Source organism: Delphinapterus leucas, chromosome 21 (genome assembly GCF_059928025.1).
Source record: "Delphinapterus leucas isolate spDelLeu-1000000601 "Yukka" chromosome 21, BTC_Dleu_Yukka2, whole genome shotgun sequence".
NCBI classification, from domain to species: Eukaryota; Metazoa; Chordata; class Mammalia; order Artiodactyla; family Monodontidae; genus Delphinapterus; species Delphinapterus leucas.
The window spans coordinates 15,393,834-15,419,550 of record NC_143149.1 but is presented as its reverse complement, the minus strand read 5'-3'; the positions used below and the strand labels follow the sequence as shown (position 1 = coordinate 15,419,550).

At 38.6% G+C, this 25,717-nt stretch overlaps 1 protein-coding gene across 1 annotated transcript; it reads left to right on the top strand.

The window, feature by feature from the left end:
- The first annotated feature begins 3,712 nt into the window (after positions 1 to 3,712).
- On the top strand, positions 3,713 to 6,184 carry LOC111173406 (endogenous retrovirus group K member 6 Env polyprotein-like). The gene has a single exon (XM_022570961.3). The coding sequence runs from the start codon at positions 4,101 to 4,103 to the stop codon at positions 6,090 to 6,092; it is 1,992 nt and encodes a 663-aa protein (XP_022426669.1). The 5' UTR covers positions 3,713 to 4,100; the 3' UTR covers positions 6,093 to 6,184.
- Positions 6,185 to 25,717: the final 19,533 nt, after the last annotated feature.

Here is a 25,717-nt window from a genome sequence, read left to right as displayed (position 1 = left end):
AGGAATGTATATATGCTTGTTATTAAATACACATATATCATTCATCGATATTCCCAGTATAGCCCTTGATATAAAAATACTGGGATAGAGAAGAGCTATGCAGGAGGCAAACCAATTCACTACAAATGAAGTCATGGGAGAAGTCCTGAGTCCTAATAAAGAAAGAAAAGGAATTAAACAAGGGAGAGAGAAGATGCCAATCTAACATTCTCTCGCACTAGTACATTCTATATATGGGTCTTCATTCCCAGTGAAGTATCTATCTGAATATTCACCATGGACTATATTGTTTTTGAGACATTTCTTGATTCAGGCTAATTTTGTCTGTGCCTCCTACTTGGATTGACACTGGATTGGAAAGTTTGGAAATAAGGGAAAGGGGTTTGATGCTGGAGCTGAGAGCATCAGTAGCCAAGTCTAGGGATGATGGCAATAAGGATGAAAGGCAATAAGGAAAGCTCTAATTAGTAAGAACGCAGGCAATACCAAATAATATACTCAGGATGTGCATAATTCTTGAGAACACCTGTTCACCAAATCCCAATTTTCCTGGTGCACCGCCATACCTGGAATCATGTTTTTATTTATTAGCTTTAGCTAAAACAATTCTTTACTATCTGTAATTATGAACAATATTTGTAAGCTTCTTCTCTCCAGGGTAGTCTTGCTACAGTCATCCTTAATTATATGGCTTCTATTTTGATCCATTATGCAGAATTATTCTTGGACTTGATATTCAAAAAATACAAATTATGCATCCTCCTAATTCTACTAATTAGACACACATGTGAATAGTGGTTTCTTGTGGGAAGCAGTCAGCCATGAGAGCAGGCTGTGGACATGCCAGGCATGCCGCCACTGCTCGAAGGGACTGTCCCTACTTGTTCCCTTCCTTGTTCCATTCCATGGGAGATAAATCACCAGGGCCCAGAGATCAGAAAGAATGTAAAATGAGATAAGCAAAGCTGTCTCCCCCCTGCATGTGCAGGTTATTTTTGATGATTCTGGGTTTATGGGTTTTCCCCCAGGGAAGTTAACCTTGAGCCGAGACAGTCATTAGACAATGTAAACCACCGTCTGGCAACCTTCCCTTTTCTAGTCTATATAATCTGCAACTGTAGCACAATAAAATTTGTCTTGCAACCAACCAACAGTTGTCTTGGTCCTTCTGACCCCATTCGTCGGTGCTATTTCAGTTCCTTGCCCTTTCCCTTCTGACCCTGGTCGGCTCAGTCTTCCTCATCCGGCTGGTCCGCAGGCAAGTGGCACCCAAACAGGGACCTGAAGCGTGAAGGCAATTAAAAGAAAAAGAAAGTGCAGGTAAGAGAACCCTTATGCAAAACATGTGTGGCCACGAGTAAAAGTGAAACTAGTACCGGCATAAGGCAATAGTCAGAAGTAAAATAAGATGGGACAAAAGGGCTCAAAGGAGCATGATTTGCTCAGGTTTTACTTTTGATGCTTAAAGCTCGGGGTAATAAAGTTTCTACCTCACAGTTGACTGAGTTTTTACAGAATATTTATGATGTATCTCCCTGGTTTCCTGATGGCGGCTCAGTTGACGTAGAAATCTGCCAGAAAGTTGGAGAAGATTTAAAAAATTATTATGAGTCTCGAGGGCCTACTCATACTCCTGTTGTTACATTTAGTTTGTGGAATCTGATAAAAGAATGTTTAGATTCTTCTCATGATAGTGTTGATTTGAATGTCAAGTCAGAAAAACAAAAGCCTTCTTCAGAAGATCAAACTGCCTTAATGGCTTCTGCACCGCCACTTCCTAAATCTAGGGAACTTATTAATTTTAACATATCAGATGAAGAGGAATATTTCGACTTAACAGATGAGGATTTTAAACACGAAGGAGAAGAATATCCTGAGGATGATTTTCTAATGGCTATGGTAGATAAGTCAGTGAAAAAGCAGCAGATTAGTAAGGACTGTCTTCCTCAAAAATCTACATCTATAAAAATGCTCAGTCCCTTGCAGCGCGCTGTACAAGGAGCAATAAAACGAGGAGAAGATCCTATTTTCTGTTGTCCTGTCATAGAAAGACCTGATCCTAATAATCCTCAACAAGCTATTAGGGAGCATCAAGCTCTTCCCTTTAAAAGTATTAAAAGATTTAAAGTCTGCTTGCGCTCAATATGGGCCCACTGCTCCTTTTACTACTGCTGTGGTTGACACTATAGCAGGAGAAGCTTTTCCCCCGCTGATTGGAAGTCTATTGCACGAGCTTGTTTAAATGGTGGAGATGATTTAATATGGAAGTCTGATTTTTATGAACGGGCTGCTGAACAAGCAGAAAGGGATGCTTCCCATAATATTTCTGTGGATTATCATATGTTGGTGGGTGAAGGGCTGTATACATTGTTACAAGATCAGTTGACTTATCCGTTTGTTGCATATCCTCAAATAAATCATCTGGCGTTGCAAGCCTGGAGAAAACTACCTTCTGCTCATAAAACTGAAGATCTTTCAAAAATTAGACAGGGACCTGATGAACCATATGCTGATTTTGTAGATAGATTGTTACAGGTGGTGGGGAGACTTCATTGTGGATGGACCCACTGGTACAATTGTAGTTAAGCAACTTGCTTTTGAAAACGCTAATAATGCATGTCAGGCTGCGATTCGACTTTGGAGAAAACGAGGAACGTTGGAGGACTATATTCGCCTTTGTGCGGACATTGGGCCTGCTTATATACAGGGTGCTGCTGTGGCTGCAGCACTAACTAAAGTGGGGCTTAAAAACAGTCAAAAGAAAACAAAGACTTGTTTTGAATGCGGAAAGGCAGGCCATTTTGCTAGAGAATGTAGATCTTTTAATTCTAACCCTAGTCCTTCCTTCCCTGTTCAAAAACCTCCAGATGGTCGGTTTATGCCCTAGATGCAATAGGCGAAAACATTAGGCACGAGATTGTCGCTCACTGACCCACAAGGATGGGACACCACTGTCGGGAAACTCCTCCCGGGGCCTTCCCCGGCCCCAACAAACAATAGGGGCGATGTCTGTGTATCCTCCTCAAATTATCATTCAGATATTAACCAAGAACAAAAACATACAGTATCCTCGCTCTCCAGAGCAACACCAGGAAGTGCAGCACTGGACCTCGGTACCTCTGCCCGATATGTAATAGAATTTTTTTCCTATCCATTCCTCTCCTGATGCTAAAGCTTCTACCCCTTCACTCCATTCTCCCTCTTATCATGAATGGTTATTGTATTGCATTCATTATCTTCATACTGTTGATACTCATGGTCCATATCCTGGACACCCTCATATTATGGTAAGTTATGATCAAACTGCTTCACAAGCAGCACAACAATCACATGCTTTACACCATCAGTCAGTGGCTGCATTACGCAAACAATTTTCCCTTACTCGTGAAGCCGCCCGACAAATTGTTAAGCAATGCCCACAGTGTTTACCTCACCTTCCTGTTCCGCATTATGGCGTTAATCCTCGTGGATTATTACCTAGTCATTTATGGCAAATGGATGTTACTCATATCCCGTCTTTTGGGAAATTACAGTTTGTTCATGTCACTATTGATACTTATTCTGGTTTCCTCTGTGCTACAGCACAGACCGGAGAGGCTACTAAACATGTTATTACTCATTTATTACATTGTTTTGCATTTATGAATATTCCTAAAATTATAAAAACTGATAATGGGCCTGCTTATACCAGTACTGCTTTTGCAAAATTTTGTGATTCCTTACAAATTACTCATATTACAGGTATTCCATATAATCCTCAAGGACAGGGCATTGTAGAACGTGCACACAGATCCCTAAAACTATTGAAAAAATAAAAAAGGGGGAATTATATGAAACCACACCATACAGCCTTTTGAATCATGCATTATTTATTTAAAAATTTTTGACTGTTGATAAATTTGGCCGTTCTGCAGGAGAAAGATTGTTGGCTGAGCGAACATTGACAACATCTGTTCCAGAAGTTCTTTGGCAGGATCCATTGACCAATACCTGGTATGGTCTGGGTCCCATCTTGATCTGGGGGCAAGGTCACATGTGTATCTTTCCCAGATCTGCGCCTGGTCCTTGTTGGCTTCCTGAACGTCTAGTGAAGCAGACAGATGGCTCATCGCAACGCCCGACTGATAAAGAAAATGCAGAAACTTCACATTTCTCCAAAGAAAGCAACAGTGACCGTATCAATTGAGAAAAAGAAGAAGAGGAGACCACTTGCCAGCACGACTCAAGGGAGTGATGTTCCAACCTGGGGACAAGTTAAACAATTGATTTCACGAGCTCAAGAGTTAGTGAAACAACAGAATAATCCTGTTACACCTATAACTTTATTTTTGGCTGTGTTGGCAACCATTTCATGCGTTCCCTCTGTTAATGCAGCAACTTACTGGGCCTATGTACCTGATCCTCCACTATTACAACCCATATCTTGGTCTGAAGCAAAGTTTCTTGTATTTTACAATGATACTGTTTATGGGCCTCTTATTGGGAATATAAAACAAATCAATATGTCTGTAAATTATACTAACTGGTTTAATATCTATCCTGTCTGTCTTAGCCCATTGAATCTGGAAACTGGATGTGTAAAGGCTATTAGTTATGAGCATACAGATGTTTATGAGGAAACGGATCAATCAGTTGGTTTGTCAGGCTCTCCAGGCATCCTTCATTTTACAGGAACCAACATTACTCTTGCATGCCCGGCTACCAGCCGACGAGAGGATCTTAAGGATACAATCATTTGGTATAAAAATGGGCAACCTATTAATATTAGAGGTCGAATCTCATACGCTTCACCACTTAGGGATTCCTCTATTACTATAACCAAGGTTACAGGTGAAGATTCAGGAAATTATTTCTGTATGAAGCATTTACCTAGAGAACAAGGGATACTTATAGCTGGACATAAGGTTACTATTCTTAACAGAAAATCAAAAAATCAATTTCCTCCTTTTATGACCGTTAACTTTCCTGAATCCAATTTTGAACGTTGCATTGCATCTTGGAATAATAACCAAATATGGTGTACTATAGATTATACCAAGGGGTCAGTTCTTATCTCTTCTATTCCCGTCATAGATAGGTTTATTACATTTCAGAAGAACTGGGATATATGGAAACTAGCTCTGACTTATTCCAACACACCTGTTATAACTTGTGTTGCTCCTCCATACACACTTTTGATTGGTTCTATTAACATTGTTAATTCTTCCAAAGGAGGGTATAATATTAGCTGTGTTAATTGTATTTTTAGCAGTTGTATGTTCCCTTCTGCAGGAACGCAGTCTGTGCTTATACTAAAGCAACCCATGTATGTTATGGTGCCTGTACATCTGAAAGAACCTTGGTATGAAAATACTGGAGTACAGGCATGGGTGGAGCTCTCTAAAGCCTTGCAGAGAGGGAGACGCTTTATTGGGTGGCTAATAGTAAGTTTACTTGCCTTGGCTGCTCTGTCTGCTGCCGCGGCTGCTGCCGGTCTTGCTCTTTCACAGAGTATTAATGATGCTCACCTTGTTAATCAGTTATCTCGAAATACCAGTCTTGCTTTATCTTTACAAAGTCACATAGATTTACAGATTAATAACAAGTTAGATGAATTTAAAAACACAGTTTTGGGGATTGGAGATCAGATGGCAGCATTAAAATTGAGGATGCGTTTAGCTTGTCATGCAAAGTATACATGGATTTGTGTTACTCCTTATAAGTATAATGGCTCTATTTGGGAATGGGAGAAAGTAAAAATGCATCTGCTGAGTGTTTGGTCAGATAATAATATTAGTCTTGATCTTAAGAACTTAAATGCTGAAATTCAGGATATGCAAAATGCACATCTTGATGATATTTCGCCAGAAAATGTAATTCAGACTTCACTGGATCATTTAAAGTGGTTAAACGCTCAGTCTTGGATTACTGGAAGGTTGTCAGGATTTATTACCCTGGCCATAATTTGCCTGTTATGGCTAATAATCTTCTCATGTCTGTTTCGTATCCTCATGCAACAATATACTACTCTCGGCAGTAAACTTCATGGAATAAGTTTGCAGCAAAAATTAAAAAATAAAAAAGGGGGACCTGTGGGAAGCAGTCAGCCATGAGAGCAGGCTGCGGACGTGCCAGGCATGCCGCCACTACTCGAAGGGACTGTCCCTACTTGTTCTCCTCCTTGTTCCATTCCATGGGGGATAAATCACCAGGGCCCAGAGATCAGAAAGAATGTAAAATGAGATAAGCAAAGCTGTCTCCCCCCTGCATGTGCAGGTTATTTTTGATGATTCTGGGTTTATGGGTTTTCTCCCAGGGAAGTTAACCTTGAGCCGAGACAGTCATTAGATAATGTAAACCGCCGTCTGGCAACCTTCCCTTTTCTAGTCTTTATAATCTGCAGCTGTAGCACAATAAAATTTGCCTTGCAACCAACAGTTGTCTTGGTCCTTCTGACCCCATTCGTCGGTGCTATTTCAGTTCCTTACCCCTTCTCTTCTGACCCTGGTCGGCTCAGTCTTCCTCATTCGGCTGGTCTGCAGCAGTTTCTGAATAAAAAGATGCTTACAAAGGACCTCTGTCATATTTATTCAGGAGTAGTTTTTTTTGTTTCTTTAAGGAAAAAGAACTCTCTAGATTTTCTCGTTGCCCTTGCTCTTCAACAAGAGGGAGAGAAATGCAACCGACAATCTCTCAGTAATTGCCTACTCTAGTATCCTACAGTGGTCACTTGACATTTTGATATAGGGGTTTTGATGTTGCAGTTTTTATACTTTCATTTTGACTCAGACTGAAAAATAAACATTAAACTTTTCCCTCAAATGGGAAAGCTTTGTTGTTTTCCTGTTTATAAAAATAAACAGAAATCTTGCTGTTAAAAATGGATACTTGATTTTATCTTTTTAAATTTTATATGTGTCCTGAAATGATACTGAAAACATAGTTATGAGTAAAGAAGAGAGATTTCAAAGAATTTTTGGAAAGAGGTAACAGTGGTTGAGAGGTCAGTCGAGTTTAGTGCCGTATAAAATAAGGCATTATAAATAACCCTAGCTTCAGTGAGTTTACTGTATAGCTGGAAAACAAATCCACCCAGATGAAGTATTAAAAAGACAATTCATAATTAAGAGCTAAGTTGCATTGCAGGGACCAAGAATGCTACCAGTTCAAAGTATTGCGGGCTGGAACATAAAAAATGCTTCCTGATGAACTGTCTTCAATGCCTTCCTCTCCTCACTTGCCTAATTCATAGGTTTATATCTCCAGGAAAATTACTAACTTGTTCTCTAACCAAGAATAGATGAGAGTGCTACAAAGAAGAAAAAAAAACTTTACTGATTTAAAAAAAAATGTGTAGGAAAGATCATTTGGGATCAATTATAATTTTATTGGACATGATGATGGTATTATGATTGCATTTGAAAATTTTCCTTATCTGTTAGAGATGCATATTAAAATATTCATTAGATGGTATATATCTGAAATTTGTATTAAAATACTCAAAAAACAGATTTTTGGTGCAATAGATGAAATAAAAGAGCAGAATATTGATCATTAATGAAACTGGGTAATAGGTACAGGGAGATTACTGTTCTTCCTACTTTTCTATATGTTTTATTTTCTCTATAGTAGAAAACAAAAATGAAAATAAAAACAAAACTTAAAGCAAATGTTATGCTGAAATGAAAGATTAAAGTTAGCAACAAAAATAGAATGTACTTTGTCCTCATTTCTTTGGCATCTGTAGAATTTAGCTGTGGAAGGAAGCCAGTGGCCTGTGCCAATTCTCTGTTTTCCTACATATTGTTTATGTGTAGATATGACCATAGTAACAACACAAAATATAAAAACATTGGGGGGAACTTCCCAGGCGGTCCAGTGGTTAAGACTCCACACTTCCACTGCAGGGGTCACAGGTTCAATCCCTGGTTGGGGAACTAAGATCCTGCATCCTGTGCCGGGTGGCCAAAAGAATTTTTTTTTAATTTTTAAAAATAAAAACAAAATAAAAACCATGGGTTTGTGGGTGGCTTGCGGGATCTAGTTTCCCGACTAGGGGTCAAACCCTGCCCCGGCAGTGAAAGCGCACCAAATCCTAACCACTGGACAGCCGGGGAGTTCCCTACGTTCTGTTTCTTCTACAGCGTTAGATCCACTGCCTTGCTGTTCTGTTAGGTAAGGCCATGTAACTAAGTACTTATCAATGGACTGAGAAACTCATTTGTGGCCTTTCTGGGACTGAGTTTTCAAGCTCATTTCCCCCCTGCCCACTGGCTTCAACAGAGAAGTGGTAGCAACACAGTCTCAGCCATGTGGATAAGGGACGGAATGGCAGAACTAAAGAATGGAAGAAACTTGCATCCCTAAATGACCACAGGGAGCAGAGCTGCCACAATAATCTGGACTGTTCACATCGAGACCATAGGAAAAAGAAATAAAGTTTTATATATTATGTAAACTAATGGGATTTTTAAAAAAATCACTGTTTTTATATCTATCCCTATATAAAAATGTGTATATGAACACATTTCTAAAAAAAAAAAATTACTACAATCTTTAATGTACAGTAAGCTAAAATTATTTTTATCAGTATATACCTACATAGTTGAGTAGTCATTTAGAGAAATTAAATATTAATGTTTTAAGTGTATAAATTGTATAGGTCATATGTATGCCTCCATTTTCATGGCTGCTTCCAAAGGCATTCTAATGTATAGCAATTAGAAATTTTTTTTCCTTATAGCATTTTGTTGGTATTGCTTTGATGTTCATTGAGTAAAATGAACTTTCAATCTTTCAGCCATGTAACTGAGACTAGAAATTGAGTTACAAATAATTTATGTGTTAAAAAAACTCATTTGAAGTTCTGAGGAAAGATGTAAGCTTTTTGAGTAAAAACTTTAATTTTGTGAAACCTAGAGAAATATATACAAAGTTTTTTCTTAATAGATAATCAAACTTAAATGACAAATGTTTGACTTTTTTTTTTTTTTTCCTGCGGTACGCGGGCCTCTCACTGTTGTGGCCTCTCCCGTTGCGGAGCACAGGCTCTGGACGCGCAGGCTCAGCGACCATGGCTCACGGGCCCAGCCGCTCCGCGGCATGTGGGATCTTCCCGGACCGGGGCACGAACCCGTGTCCCCTGCATCGGCAGGCAGACTCTCAACCACTGCCCCACCAGGGAAGCCCTGACTTTTTTTTTTTTTTTTTGCTACATTAATAGTCACATAAAAGGAATGATTTTAGAAGGACGGAGAAAAAAACCCTCAATTAAAACACAGGATTTCAATTAGAGATTCTAACTAATTAGGCTTTCAACAATTATTTTGAAAATCCTTTTAAATTTCTGTATATAGAAAGGTATTTTTGTTTGATTCTATCTTGATCTTAGTATGAAAAAGTTAATTGTACCACACTGAATTTAAGTGATATATCTATCATAAATGGATGATAATATTTTAAATTGAGAAGATAGTTGTACTGAACAAAACTGCTCAGTGTATTTAGCCAAAACCTGTTTTTTTTACATCTTTATTGGAGTATAATTGCTTTACAATGGTGTGTTAGTTTCTGCTTTATAACAAAGTGAATCAGCTATACATATACATATATTCCCATATCTCTTCCCTCTTGCGTCTCCCTCCCTTCCAACCTCCCTATCCCACCCCTCTAGGTGGTCACAAAGAACCGAGGTGATCTCCCTGTGCTATGCGGCTGCTTCCCACTAGCTATCTATTTTACGTTTGGTAGTGTATACATGTCCATGCCACTCTCTCACTTTGTCACAGCTTACCGTTCCCCCTCCCCATATCCTCAAGTCCATTCTCTAGTAGGTCTGTGTCTTTATTCCCGTCTCACCGCTAGGTTCTTCATGACATTTTTTTTTCTTTCTTAGATTCCATATATATGTGTTAGTATACGGTATTTGTCTTTCTCTTTCTGACTTACTTCACTCTGTATGACAGACTCTAGGTTCATCCGCCTCACTACAAATAACTCAATTTCGTTTCTTTTTATGACTGAGTAATATTCCATTGTATATATGTGCCACATCTTCTTTATCCATTCATCTGATGATGAACACTTAGGTTGCTTCCATCTCCTGGCTATTGTAAGTAGAGCTGCAATGAACATTTTGGTACATGACTCTTTTTGAATTATGCTTTTCTCAGGGTATATGTCCAGTAGTGGGATTGCTGGGTAATATGGTAGTTCTATTTGTAGTTTTTTAAGGAACCTCCATACTGTTCTCCATAGTGGCTGTACCAATTCACATTCCCACCAGCAGTGCAAGAGTGTTCCCTTTTCTCCACACCCTCTCCAGCATTTATTATTTCTAGATTTTTAAATTTTTATTTTTTTTTGTGGTACGCGGGCCTCTCACTGTTGTGGCCTCTCCCATTGCGGAGCACAGGCTCGGGACGCGCAGGCTCAGTGGCCATGGCTCATAGGCCCAGCTGCTCCGCGGCATGTGGGATCCTCCCAGACTGGGGCACGAACCTGTGTAACCCTGCATCGGCAGGCGGACTCTCAACCACTGCGCCACCAGGGAAGCCCTGTTTCTAGATTTTTTGATGATGGCCATTCTGACCGGTGTGAGATGATATTGTAGTTTTGATTTGCATTTCTCTAATGATTAATGATGTTGAGCATTCTTTCATATGTTTGTTGGCAAACTGTATATCTTCTTTGGAGAAATGTCTATTTAGGTCTTCTGCCCATTTTTGGATTGGGTTTGTTTTTTTGTTATTGAGCTGCAAGAGCTGCTTATAAATTTTGGAGTTTAATCCTTTGTCAGTTGCTTTGTTTGCAAATATTTTCTCCCATTCTGAGGGTTGTTTTTTGGTCTTGTTTATGGTTTCCTTTGCTGTGCAAAAGCTTTGAAGTTTCACTAGGTCCCATTTGTTTATTTTTGTTTTTATTTCCATTTCTCTAGGAGGTGGATCAAAAAGGATCTTGCTGTGATTTATGCCATAGAGTGTTCTGCCTATGTTTTCCTCTAAGAGTTTGATAGTTTCTGGCCTTACATTTAGGTCTTTAACCCATTTTGAGCTTATTTTTGTGTATGGTGTTAGGGAGTGATCTAATCTCATACTTTTACATGTACCTGTCCAGTTGTCCCAGCACCACTTATTGAAGAGGCTGTTCTTTGTCCACTGTACATTCCTTCCTCCCTTATCAAAGATAAGGTGACCATATGTGCATGGGTTTATCTCTGGGCTTTCTATCCTGTTCCATTGATCTATATTACTGTTTTTGTACCAGTACCATACTGTCTTGATTACTGTAGCTTTGTAGTATAGTCTGAAGTCAGGGAGCCTGATTCCTCCAGCTTGGTTTCGCATACTCAAGATTGCTTTGGCTCTTTGGGGTCATTTTTTTTTTTAATTTTTTTTTTTTTTTTGCTGTATGCGGGCCTCTCACTGTTGTGACCTCTCCCGTTGTGGAGCGCAGGCTCAGCAGCCATGGCTCATGGGTCCAGCCGCTCCGAGGCATGTGGGATCCTCCTGGTCTGGGGCACGAACCTGCATCCCCTGCATCGGCAGGCGGACTCTCAACCACTGCGCCACCAGCGAAGCCCTCTTCGGGGTCTTTTGTGTTTCCATACAAATTGTGAAATTTTTTTGTTCTAGTTCTGTGAAAAATGCCAGTGGTAGTTTGATAGGGGTTGCATTGAATCTGTAGATTGCTTTGGGTAGTAGAGTCATTTTCACAGTGTTGATTCTTCCAATCCAAGAACATGGGATATCTCTCCATCTATTTGTATCATCTTTAATTTCTTTCATCAGTGTCTTATAGTTTTCTGCATACACTTCTTTTGTTTCCTTAGGTACGTTTATTCCTAGATATTTTATTCTTTTTGTTGCATTGGTAAATGGGAGTGTTTTCTTAATTTCACTTTCAGATTTTTCATCATTAGTGTATAGGAATGCCAGAGATTTCTGTGCATTAATTTTGTAGCCTGCTACTTTACCAAATTCATTGATTAGCTCTAGTAGTTTTCTGGTAGCATCTTTAGGATTCTCTATGTATAGTATCATGTCATCTGCAAACAGTGACAGCTTTACCTCTTCTTTTCCAATTTGGATTCCTTTTCTTCTCTGATTGCTGTGGCTAAAACTTCCAAAACTGTTGAATAAGAGTGGTGAGAGTGGGCAACCTTGTCTTGTTCCTGATCTTAGTGGAAATGGTTTCAGTTTTTCACCATTGAGGATGATGTTGGCTGTGGGTTTGTCATATATGGCCTTTATTATGTGGAGGAAAGTTCCCTCTATGCCTTCTTTCTGCAGGGTTTTTATCATAAATGGGTGTTGAATTTTGTCAAAAGCTTTCTCTGCATCTATTGAGATGATCATATGGTTTTTCTCCTTCAGTTTGTTAATATGGTATATCACGTTGATTGATTTGTGTATATTGAAGTATCCTTGCATTCCTGGAGTAAACCCCACTTGATCATGGTGTATGATCCTTTAAATGTGCTGTTGGATTCTGTTTGCTAGTATTTTGTTGAGGATTTTTGCATCTATGTTCATCAGTGATATTGGCCTGTAGTTTTCTTTCTTTGTGACATCCTTGTCTGGTTTTGGTATCAGGGTGATGGTGCCCTTGTAGAATGAAATTGGGAGTGTTCTTCCCTCTTCTATATTTTGGAAGAGTTTGAGAAGGATAGGTGTTAGCTCTTCTCTAAATGTTTGATAGAATTCACCTGTGAAGCCATCTGGTCCTGGGCTTTTGTTTGTTGGAAGATTTTTAATCACAGTTTCAATTTCAGTGCTTGTGATTGGTCTGTTCATATTTTCTATTTCTTTCTGGTTCAATCTCGGCAGGTTGTGCATTTCTAAGAATTTGTCCGTTTCTTCCAGGTTGTCCATTTTATTGGCATTGAGTTGCTTGTAGTAATCTCTCATGATCTTTTGTATTTCTGCAGTGTCAGTTGTTACTCTCCTTTTTCATTTCTAATTCTATTGATTTGAGTCTTCTCCCTTTTTTTCTTGATGAGTGTGGCTAATGGTTTATCAATTTTGTTTATCTTCTCAAAGAACCAGCTTTTAGTTTTATTGATCTTTGCTATCGTTTCCTTCATTTCTTTTTTATTTATTTCTCATCTGATCTTTATGATTTCTTTCCTTCCTCTAACTCTGGGTTTTTTTTTTGTTCTTCTTTCTCTAATTGCTTTAGGTGCAAGGTTAGGTTGTTTATTCGAGATGTTTCCTGTTTCTTAAGGTAGGATTGTATTGCTATAAACTTCACTCTTAGAATTCCTTTTGCTGCATCCCATAGGTTTTGGGTTGTCATGTCTCCATTGTCATTTGTTTCTAGGTAATTTTTGATTTCCTCTTTGATTTCTTCAGTGATCACTTCGTTATTAAGTAGTGTATTGTTTAGCCTCCATGTGTTTGTATTTTTTACAGAGCTTTTCCTGTAATTGATATCTAGTCTCATAGCGTTGTCGTCGGGAAAGATACTTGATACGATTTCAATTTTCTTAAATTTACCAAGGCTTGATTTGTGACCCAAGATATGATGTATCCTGGAGAATGTTCCATGAGCACTTGAGAAAAATGTGTATTCTGTTTTTGGATGGAATGTCCTATAAATATCAATTAAGTCCATCTTGTTTAATGTATCATTTAAAGCTTGTTTCCTTATTTATTTTCATTTTGGATGATCTGTCCATTGGTGAAAGTGGGGTGTAAAGGTCCCCTACTATGAATGTGTTACTGTCGATTTCCCCTTTTATGGCTGTTAGTATTTGTCTTATGTATTGAGGTGCTCCTATGTTGGGTGCATAAATATTTACAATTGTTATATCTTCTTCTTGGATCGATCCCTTCATTATTATGTAGTGTCCTTCTTTGTCTCTTGTAATAGTGTTTATTTCAAAGTCTATTTTGTCTGATATGAGAATTGCTACTCCAGCTTTCTTCTGATTTCCATTTGCATGGAATATCTTTTTCCATCCCCTCACTTTCAGTCTGTATGTGTCCCTAGGTCTGAAGTGGGTCTCTTGTAGACATCATATGTATGGGTCTTGTTTTTGTATCCATTCAGCCAGTCTGTGTCTTTTGGTGGGAGCATTTAATCCATTTACATTTAAGGTAATTATCGATATGTATGTTCCTATTCCCATTTTCTTAATTGTTTTGGGTTTGTTATTGTAGGTCTTTTCCTTCTCTTGTGTTTCTTGCCTAGAGAAGTTTCTTTAGCATTTGTTGTAAAGCTGGTTTGGTGGTGCTGAACTCTCTCAGCTTTTGCTTGTCTGTAAAGGTTTTAATTTCTCCGCTGAATCTGAATGAGATCTTTGCTGGGTAGAGTAATCTTGGTTGTAGGTTTTTCCCCTTCATCACTTTAAATATGTCATGCCAGTCCCTTTTGGCTTGCAGAGTTTCTGCTGAGAGATGAGCTGTTAACCTTAATGGGATTCCCTTGTGTGTTATTTGTTGTGTTTCCCTTGCTGCTTTTAATATGTTTTCTTTGTATTTAACTTTTCACAGTTTGATTAATACGTGTCTTGGAGTGTTCCTCCTTGGATTTATCCTGTATGGGACTCTCTGTGCCCTCTGGACTTGATTAACTATTTCCTTTCCCATATTAGGGAAGTTTTCAACTATAATCTCTTCAAATATTTTCTCAGTCCCTTTCTTTTTCTCCTCTTCTTCTGGGACCTCTATAATTCGAATGTTGGTGCATTTAATGTTGTCCCAGAGGTCTCTGGGACTGTCCTCAGTTCTTTTCATTCTTTTTTCTTTATTGTGCTCTGCAGTTGTTATTTCCACTATTTTATCTTCCAGGTCCGTTCTTCTGCCTCAGTTATTCTGCTATTGATCCCTTCTGGAGTATTTTTAATTTCATTTATTGTGTTGTTGATCGTTGCTTGTTTCCTCTTTAGTTCTTCTAGGTTCTTGTTAAATGTTTCTTGCATTTTCTCTATTCTATTTCCAAGATTTCGGATCATCTTTACTGTCATTACTCTGAATTCTTTTTCAGGTAGACTGCCTGTTTCCTCTTCATTTGTTAGGTCTGGTAGGTTTTTATCTTGCTCTTTCATCTCCTGTGTGTTTTTCTGTCTTCTCATTTTGCTTATCTTACTGTGTTTGGGGTCTCCTTTTTGCAGGCTGCAGGTTTGTAGTTCCCGTTGTTTTTGGTGTCTGTCCCCAGTGGCTAAAGTTGGTTCAGTGGGTTGTGTAGGCTTCCTGGTGGAGGGGACTAGTGCCTGTGTTCTGGTGGATGAGGCTGGATCTTGTCTTTCTGGTGGGCAGTTCCACGTCTGGTGGTGTGTTTTGGGGTGTCTGTGGACTTATGATTTTGGGCAGCCTCTCTGCTAATGGATGGGGTTGTGTTCCTGTTATGGTAGTTGTTTGGCATAGGGTGTCCAGCACTGTAGCTTGCTGGTCGTTGAGTGGAGCTGTGTGTTGGTGTTGAGATGGAGATCTCTGGGAGATTTTTGCTGTTTGGTATTATGTGGAGCTGGAAGGTCTCTTGTGGACCAGTGTCCTGAAGTTGGCTCTCCCACATCAGAGGCACAGCACTGAGTCCTGGCTGCAGTACCAAGCGCCTTTCATCCATACGGTCACAAAAAGAGGAAAAGGGGAAAAAATAATAAATCTTGCTCTCAAAGTCCACCTCCTCAATTTGGGGTGATTCGTTGTCTATTCAGGTATTCCACTGATGCAGGGTACCTCATGTTGATTGTGCAGATTGAATCCGCTGCTCCTGAGGCTGCTGGGAGAGATTTCCCTTTCTCTTCTTTGTTCACACAGCTCCTGGGGCTCAGCTTTGGATTTGGCCCCGCCTCTGCGTGTAGGTCACCGGCGGGCGTCTGTTCTTCTCTCAGACAGGATGGGGTTAAAGGAGGAGCTGACTCAGGGGCTCTGGCTCACTTAGGCCGGGGGGAGGGAGGCGTGCGGATGCGGGGTGAGCCTGCGGCAGCAGAGGCCGGCAGGACGTTGCACCAGCCTGAGGCGCGCCGTGCGTTCTCCTAGGCAAGTTGTCCCTGGATCCCGGGAACCTGGCGGTGGCAGGCTGCACAGCCTCCTGGGAAGGGAGGTGTGGATAGTGACCTTTTCCCCTACACAGGCTTCTTGGTGGCGGCAGCAGCGGCCTTAGCGTCTCATGCCCGTCTCTGGGGTCCGTGCTGATAGCCGCGGCTCTCGCCCATCTGTGGAGCTCCTTTAAGCGGCGCTCTTTATCCCCTCTCCTCGCACACCAGGAAACAATGAGGGAAGAAAAAGTCCCTTGACTCTTTGGCAGTTCCAGAGTTTTGCCCGGACTCCCTCCCGCCTAGCCTAGCCGTGGTGCAGTAGCCCCCTGCAGGCTGTGTTCACGCTGCGAATCCCTGTCCTCTCCCTGGGATCCGCCCAAAGCCCAAGCCTCAGCTCCCAGCCCCGCCCACCCGGGCGAGGGGGCAGATAAGCCTCTCCTGCTGGCGTGAATCTCTCCGGTTTTCCGCTGCACCACTGTTGCTGTGCTCTCTTCCGCGGCTCCGTAGCTTCCCCCCTCCGCCACCCGCAGTCTCCGCCCGCGAAGGGGCTTCTAGCGTGTGGAAACCTTTCCTCCTTCACAGCTCCCTCCCACTGGTGCAGGTCCCATCCCTATTCTTTTGTCTCTTGGTTTTTCTTTTTTCTTTTGCCCTACCCAGGTACGTGGGGAGTTTCTTGCCTTTTGGGAGGTCTGAGGTCTTCTGCCAGTGTTCAGTAGGTGTTCTGTAGGAGTTCCATGTGTAGATGTATTTCTGATGTATCTGGAGAGGAAGGTGATCTCCGCATCTTACTCTTCCTCCATCTTGCCCCTCTCCTCGCCAAAAATTTTGAATGCTTGAATTTCTTTTCCTTGTAATCTTTGAATAAAATAATGTAAGAAGTCAGAAGTAAATATTTTGTGGTTATTAGGTGAAAATAATGTTTAAACCCAAACGTCCATTGTTACGTGTCTGTTAAGAAATTATGATATATCCATAAAAATATACAGGAGACAGCTGCAGAAAGAATGAGGATGCCCAGGACCTCCGTGGTGTCACAGTTGTTCAGAATCCTCCTGCCAATGCAGGGGACACGGGTTTGAGTCCTGGTCCAGGAAGATCCCACATGCCATGGAGCAGCCAAGCCTGTGCGCCACAACTACTGACCCTGCGCTCTAGAGCCTGTGCTCCGCAACAAGAGAAGCCACCGCAATGAGAAGCCCACGCACCACAACGAAGAGTAGCCCCTGCTCGCTGCAACTAGAGAAAGCCCGCACACAGCAACAAAGACCCAATGCAGCCAAAAATAAAGTTTATCAAGGATTCTTTAAAAAAAAAAAATAATAATAATAAATAAGGGCTTCCTTGGTGGCGCAGTGGTTGACAGTCCGCCTGCTGATGCAGGGGACATGGGTTCGTGCCCCGGTCTGGGAAGGGCCCACATGCCGCGGAGCGGCTGGGCCTGTGAGCCATGGCCGCGGAGCCTGTGCATCCGGAGCCTGTGCTCCGCAACGGGAGAGACCACAACAGTGAGAGGCTCGCGTACCGCAAATAAATAAATAAATAATAAATAAATAAAAGAATGAGGATGTTCTTAAGGTACTAATAGGGAAGGACTCTAAGACACATCAATAAGTGACAAAAATAAGGTGTAGAACTGAGAGTTTTATAATATGCTGCATTTGCATAAAAAATAAGGATTTTTCTGCTTTTTGAACTATGTTAATAAATTACTATATAATTTTGAAAACAAATTAAATAAGAAATTGTGCTAAAACATATCTATAAGGAGAAATATTAAAAAATAGGACACACTTCAGAAATGATTGCTCAGATTCATTTTATCAGTAGGTGATCTTTTAAATAAAAAATGATTATTAGTGAACCATTAAAGGAATGAAAGATGAAGGGAAATAAAAAGAAACCTAATTTCATAGTATCCTAGTAAATATTTTTAAAAGAATACTTCAGAAAGTGCCTAATTTTTAGAGCACTCACTTTTGCTGCTATTATATCAATGTCACACCTATCCACTCATAAGTTTATGCATTATTGTTTATCATAGATGAATTTGCTTTCCAGCACTTCATTAACCTTTTCACAGTTTCTGTTTTTCCCATTCCTCTGTATTTGCTTATTATCTAGCAGGGTTTGAAAGGGAACAAGATTCAGTCTTCTTTATGACACAGTGGCTCACCTACTAGTATATTTAGTTTTCAAGTCAAAGCAATATTCCTTCCTGTCCTTCCTGGAGGAAATTAAGCAGGAGGCTTAAATCTGCACAATCTACCAGTTGTTTTTTCATCTCTTCCTAGACAAATGTATTTTTTCACTTGGAGTGTCTTCCTGATTTCTTAGATTATTAGACATGGCTATAGTCAATTTAGAATCGAAGACACTTGAGAAAAGAGTTGCTTTTTGTATTTACAAATATATCCTGTCCATTTTCTTTCACCCCAACTCATGCAAGGAAATAGCACGTGTTTTGAGACTATTTTACTACTTTCTGTGGCCATAGATTTTCTGCCAGGAAGTTTCTGTATTTTTTTTTTTTTACAAAGGAATTTGATTAGTCAGGTGATTACTCACTTGATATTTGTCAAATATTGTTACTTGGGCTTTGTTTCTTGATATTAACATTTTTCTAATTTGCCTAAATAAAAAATAATTACTAATTTCTAGCTAGTAAGAGTAATTAAAATAAGTCAATTTTTTTCTTTAGCAGTCTACACCTGGCTCAGTTAAGCTGATTGACTTGCACTGAAGAATTTTAAGCTAGTTTTTTTTGTTTGTTTTTTTATCCACGCCATGCAGCTTGTGGGATCTTAGTTCCCCGAACAGGGATTGAACCTGGGCCCTCAGCAGTGAAAGTGTGGAGTCCTAACCACTGGACTTCCCGGGAATTCTCTCAGCTAGTTAAAGTAGTTCAGAACTTTTAAGAATAAGTGTTATACTGTCTAGCCCAGTGTTCAGCATCAAAATGCACATTTTAAAAACTTTACAGTTTTTAATTAATCACTAAGCCATATTGATTTTTACCGAAACATCTCTTGTTTGAACTACTATAAGAAACTTACAACTGGTTTTTATGCCTCTGATCTCCCTATTCAATTCATTTTTATCAAATCTATCTTTCTGAAATTCCTCTTCCATCAGGTCATTATCTGACTCTAAACCTTTCAATAAACCTTCGTAATAATTTTAATGATAGTTATTTGAAAAGATTGGGCTGGTAAAACATCAGTGTGTCAACAAGCAGGGGTTAAATAAATTGAAGAATTAATGGGTTTTTTGGAACTAAAGCCTAGCTTTTTTTCCCCCCTCATCTGCCATCTGAGAACATGGATTTGTGAGTTATTCTTGAACACAAAGGAAATCCACAGGGACTTTCTGTTCAGTTAAAAAAGATTAGGTGTATACATTTTTTTCTCCCCCAATTAAGTAATCCTCATTATGTTATGTTGAAACATTGTATATATTGTTCAACCTATTGTATAACATAGCACAGAGTATTATCGATAAATATGTCATATCCAGTCTTTAAAAGTTGTAGTATTCAAATGTGTCAGAATTTTTAAAAAGTTTTTAAACCATCTGATTACTTGATTGGGAACTTTCAAAAACACTTGGAGAAGAATCTGTATAGGCTTAGGTCCTAGTGAGCAAGTTGAGGACTCTGAGTAAGATGAGTTGATAAATGTGGCTATAAATGCTAATAACCCTCATGTTACCCACAGGCTGGTAGGCTCTAGGTTGGTGTGTTTGTGTATTTTTCACTCATAGTGAGTGCCAAGAGATGTTGAAATGGTGCTATCCAAAAATAATATAACTAACAAATGGAGCTGGAACAAAGGTGGTTGGTGAAAATTCTAGACAGTGTAGGGATAAGAAGCAAAGCCATTTTAGGAGCCAATAATTTTATCAGCAGTTCTCAGATTCAGTGTAGCTGTACAGGGAGTTGTTCTGAGCAACTGTGAGATAGGTAGGTATTTTGCCATTAACAACAAATTACCAAAGCTGTAAATTATGTTATACATAAATTAGGACAGTTATCTTTGTAGTACCTTATTGTCCTAAGTTTCCTGAGTGAGAAATAAGAGTTGCAGGTAGAGCACATGCATGTGGAAAGAATAATCTTCTGGTTTACATGATGTAATTTAAAGAGTTTGGAGGATGTCTTTCAGTCTTCAAGTCCACTCTCCTTCTAACACACTCCGATCTCTCTAAAACCTCCTACATACTGATATTTTATTTTTAGTTTAAGATTATATACTTTAACGTTTCAATTTATTAAGTCAGGGAGGAGGTACACTATTCCCACAAAATGAGTTGAAGTTTAATGGGTTATGAGCGAAGTTAAAATTTAATTAAAGAACAAAATATCACCAGGAGAGGGTAAGCCTTGACAAGGTATGACACTGGCTAGTTGAAGGAGAGCAGGATTATTCTTGGGACTTCAGGAATGGCAGGAGTTGGGAGAAAAAAACCAAACACTGATCAATGAAAGATGCCAAAGATCAACAACCAATTTGGCATACAGAGTCACAGAGTGGAACATAGCACTAGAATGAATTCTAATCTTGGCTTTGAAATATAGTTTTGGAAATCTTTATTACTTTCAGTTTTCTGTTCCTTAGTTGATAAAATAACATTTCCAAAAGAAAAAAATACATAATTGTAGATGTTTTTAAGACAAACATCTCCATTGCTGGTAGAAGCATAGATTGACACAGCCTTTCTGGAGCTCAGTTGGCCAATATATGCATTCATAAAATTAGTATCATGCCATAATGCTAATTTTTCAGGAGGATATATCATTTTTTACCTTTGCTAGTTATTATTAAGGGTTCAATATCTACAGCATTTAATATTATATATTTTGTTCTGGTAGAGATGCAAATGATTTCTGTCTAGTCAGAAAGAAAACCCAAAGGTTATGGTTTATTGCCCTGTAAGACATTTAACCAGATTTTACAAAAATCTACCGTACCAATCTTATTCTAGTATTTTGTTTTCTAAATGCCAGTACGTACCAAGTTTCCCAGATGCTTTTAGAACTAGCTTAGCAATCTTACTGATTCCCTCATTAACGAGTTAAATAAATTTTTGACAAATGTCCAATTTATATTATGACAGCCATGCTTTTAAATTTTAGCAATAGGTTTATTGGTATTTTAACAGGTTTATTATAAATATTGTTTAACAAATAATAACAAAGGATTAAGAAAAAATACTAACCTAAGGTAGCATCAAATCTTTCAAACAAAGAAAAAAACAAACTAAGGACTTCCCTGGCAGTTCAGTGGTTAGGACTCTGTGCTCTCACTGCCAGGATCCAGGTTCGATCCCTGGTTGGGAACTAAGATCGCACAGCAATGCCAAACAGACCCCCCAAAACTAGCATATTGCTATCTCTTTTTTAAGAACCTTCACTCTCATGAATTTTTGCATGGTTTTCTGTCCCTGAGCTGATATCCGTATGTCCATAAAGTCCAGAATAGTGAACAATCTAAACTTTCATGAATTTCTAGCTTTGTTCCACCTCACTCTCTTTGAATATTTATCCTTCAGTTTTCCTCAATCTTGAAAAAAACGTTTTTCATGAGAGATCACTATTCTTTTGTAAGATTCATTTTTATAGCATATAAGGTAAAAATAACATGGAATATGGTCCCTTTATATGCTTGGGTATAAAAATTGCAGTGTGAACTGTTCTATCAAGAAGTTGCAAATATTTTACTGCCAAAGGCTGTCTTATAAGATACAAATATAAGTTTTTCTTAAATACTTCAAAAATAAAATATCATTCACAGAATTTTGTGTATACTTCATGTTTCCTCTAAGAGCTATATATGAATTTACAGAAAGTAAATATAGATCTCAAGTTGTATTAGTCGGCTTGAGCTGCCATAACAAAATACCACACTGTTCTGGAGGCATGAAGTCTAAGATCAGGGTGCTGGGAAATTTGGTTTCTGGTGAGAGCTCTCTGGCTTGTAGATAGCTGTCTTCTCAGTATGTTCTCACGTGGCCTTTACTCAATGCATGCGAGAAAGAGAGAGAACTCTTCTTATAAAAACACTAATCCTGTGAAATCAAGGCCCCATCTTTATGACCTTATTTGACCTTAATTACATCCTTAGAGGCCCCATCTTCAAATACAGCCACACTAAGGTTAGGTCTTCAACATATGAATTTTGGCTGCGGGCGGGTGGTGGGGAATAAAAACGTTCAGTCATAACACAAATATTTAAATAGGTTTTCATGGGACTTCCCTGGTGGTCCAGTGCTTAAGACTCTGTGCTTCCAATGCAGGGGGGCACGGGTTCAATCCCTGGTCGGGGAACTAAGATCCTGCATGCCGCGTGGAGCAGGCCAAAAAAATACATAAATAGGTTTTCAAATACCTAAAGTACATTATTTCTGTTTATTGGAAATGGAAAATACTAAAACCTCATTTTGAAATATTAAGGTTTTATTAATTGCAAGAAGTACAATACTAGGCTAAGGCAAGAGTATACATTTACATCATTTGATCTTCAGTTTCAAAATTAATGATACACCATTTATATCAACATTTAACAAATGACGGTACATTTTTCTGCACATGCAAGTTTTAAATGGAACAGAAGATGATACTTCATAAATACAGGAAGACAGACCTGGAATTTTTGAACTAATAGGAGGTGAAAAGAAGTGGTTTAAGCATATTTTGTTTTCTCAACAAATTGAATATTTTTCTTAAAACTTCTTTTCCTCTGATCAATAAACACTCCCATGGTACAAACATGTACTTGTCTGTCTTTACCTCTTGAAACTGGTACTTGGTTTTGCCCTTGGCCTTTAACGTGGAGCAAAGCTTTGTTAAACAAAGCAAAACCCCGGTAATATTCATACCTGTTAAAATAGCGCTGACACTTGCACAGTAAACATAAAGCAATGTGTATGACATTTTGTTTCCTTTTTATGATAAAACAAATCTCTTTTGTTTCTTCATTCAATGTTGGTATAAACCAATGAGCTTAACCTAAAGTACATATGTGACTTGCAAATATAAATGCATAAAATGAAAATATAAATGATATACCAATTTCCTCTAATTTTTAAAAGTTCAGTAAATAGACAAAAACAAAACAAATGGACAATCAAAAAAAGATTTACTATCTGAAAAAGATAATTTGTACTTTAAAATGGTTAACTTTTGGGAATTCCCTGGCAGCACAGTGGTTAGGACTCTGTGCTTTCATTGCTGTGAGCCCGGGTTCGATCCCTGGTTGAGGAGCTAAGATCCCGCAAGCCTCCCCGTGTGGCCACAAAATATAAATAAATTAAAAAAAATAAAAGTGTTAACTTTTCAGAAATACTACCTGCTTTAACAGAAAGACTAACCAAAGCATTTTGTTACATCACAAGACATTTAAAATTAAAGCATTGCAATAATAAACATTTTAAAATAAGTATATCAAAAATCAACTTAACACTCATTTTTCAGAGAAATAAAGACAGCTGTGGGAGTTAATAGTATGCACCAGACACTAGGAAGATTTAAACTTTAGAGCATAGATGACTCAGTGTGTAAATGAGATATGAAAGATAAAGGAAAGAGTATCTTTGAGACCCAGAAAACTAACTTACCCTCAGTGGATCTCAAAATCAGGAGCTCAGAAGAATCTCTGCCTTCAAAAATATATTCTTCTCATACAAATCACATATGTATATTTTAAGAAGGGCTAAAATTTTATTCTCTCCCTAGTTTTTTTTTTTTTTAATGATTTGATTTTTTAGAGCAGTTTTAGGTTCACAGCAAAGTTGAGGGGAAGGTAAGAGATTTTCCATGTATCCCCTGGCCCCACTCATGCATAGACTGCCCTATTATTAACACCTCCCATTAGAGTGGTACATTTGTTACAATTGAAAACCTACATTAACACGTCTTAATCACCCAAAGTACATCATTTACATTAGGGTTCACTCTTGATGTTATGTATTCTATAAGTTTGAATAAATGTATATAGACATATATCCATCATTATGGAATCATACAGATGATAATGAGAAACTCTTTGCTCTGCCTAATTATTCCACCCCAACCCCAAATCTCTGGCAACCTCTGGTCTTTTTTTACTGTCTCCATAGTTTTACCTTTTCCAGAATGTCATGTAGTTGGATTCATACAGTACATAGCCTTTACAGATTGCCTTCTTTCACCTAGTAAAATGTATTTAAGGTTCCTCCATGTCTTTTCACCTAGTAAAATGTATTTAAGGTTCCTCCATGTCTTTTCATGGCTTGATAGCTCATTTCTTTTTTGCACTGAATAATATTTCGTTATCTGGATGCACCACAGTTTATGTATTAATTCACAAAGCTGATGCACAAAGCTGTTAAAAACATCCAATCTAGGGGCTTCCCTGGTGGTCCAGTGGTTAAGACTCTGTGCTTCCACTGCAGGGGGCGTGGGTTCGATCCCTGGTTGGGGAAATCAAGGTGTGACGAAACAACAACAACAAAAAAATCTGTGTCCAGATTTTTGTGTGGACATAGGTTTTCAACTCCTTTGGGTAAATACTAAGGAGCACAATTTCTGGCTTGTATGGAGAGAGTATGTTTAATTTTGTAAGAAATCACCAAACTGTATTCCAAAGTGACTGTTAAATTTTCTTGCACCAGAAATAAATGTTATTTTATTTTATTTTTTTGAAGTATAGTTGACTTAAAATGTGTTAGTTTCAGATATTAAATGACAATTCTTATTGCTTCACATCTTCGTCAACATTTGGTGTCAGTGTTCCAGATTTTGCTCGTTCTTGATGTGCAGTAGCATCTCGTTTGAATTTGTATTTCCTTAATGACGTATGATGTGGAAATCTTTTTATATGCTTTTTTATGCCATCTGTACATCTCCTTTGGTGAAGTGTCAAAGTCTTTGGCCCATTTTTTAAATTGTTGTTGAGTTTAGAAGTTCTTTGTATATTTTGGATAACAGTCCTTTTTCACATGTGTCTTTTGCAAATATTTCTCCCGGTCTATGGCTTGTCCTTCTCATTCTCTTCACATTGCTTTTCTCAGAGCAGTTTTTAAATTTTAATGAAATCTAGCTTAGCAATTATTTCTTTCATAGATCATGACTTTGGTGTTGTATCTAAAAAGTCATTGCCATACTGAAGGTCATCCAGGTTTTCTTCTGTGTTATCTTCTAGGTGTTTTATAGTTTGGGGTTTTACATTTAGGTCTGTGATCCATTTTGAGTTACTTTTTGTTGAGAATGTAAGGTCTGTGTCTAGATTTATTGTTTTACATGTGGATGTCCAGCTGTTCTGGTACAATTTGCTGAACAGAGTATCTTTGTTGTATTGTATTGCCTTTGCTCCTTTGTCAAATATCAGTTGACTCTTGATGAAAGTCTATTTCTGAGCTCTCTCTTCTGTTCCAATGACCTATTTGTCTATTCTTGCACAAATACCACACTGTCTTGATTACTGTAACTTTATACTAAATATTGGAATTGGGGAGTGTCAGCCCTCCAACTTTGTTCTTCTTCTTCAATATTGTATTGGCTATTTTGGGTCTTTTGCCTCTCCATATGAACTTTAGAATAAATGGTTCAATATCCACAAAATAACTTGCTGGGATTTTGACTGAGGTTGCACTGAATCTACAGATCAGGCTGGGAAGAATTGACAGTTTGACAATATTGAATCTTCCCATCCATGAACATGGAATATTTGTACATTATTTTGTTCTTCTCTGATTTTGTTCATCAGAGTTTTATAGTTTTTT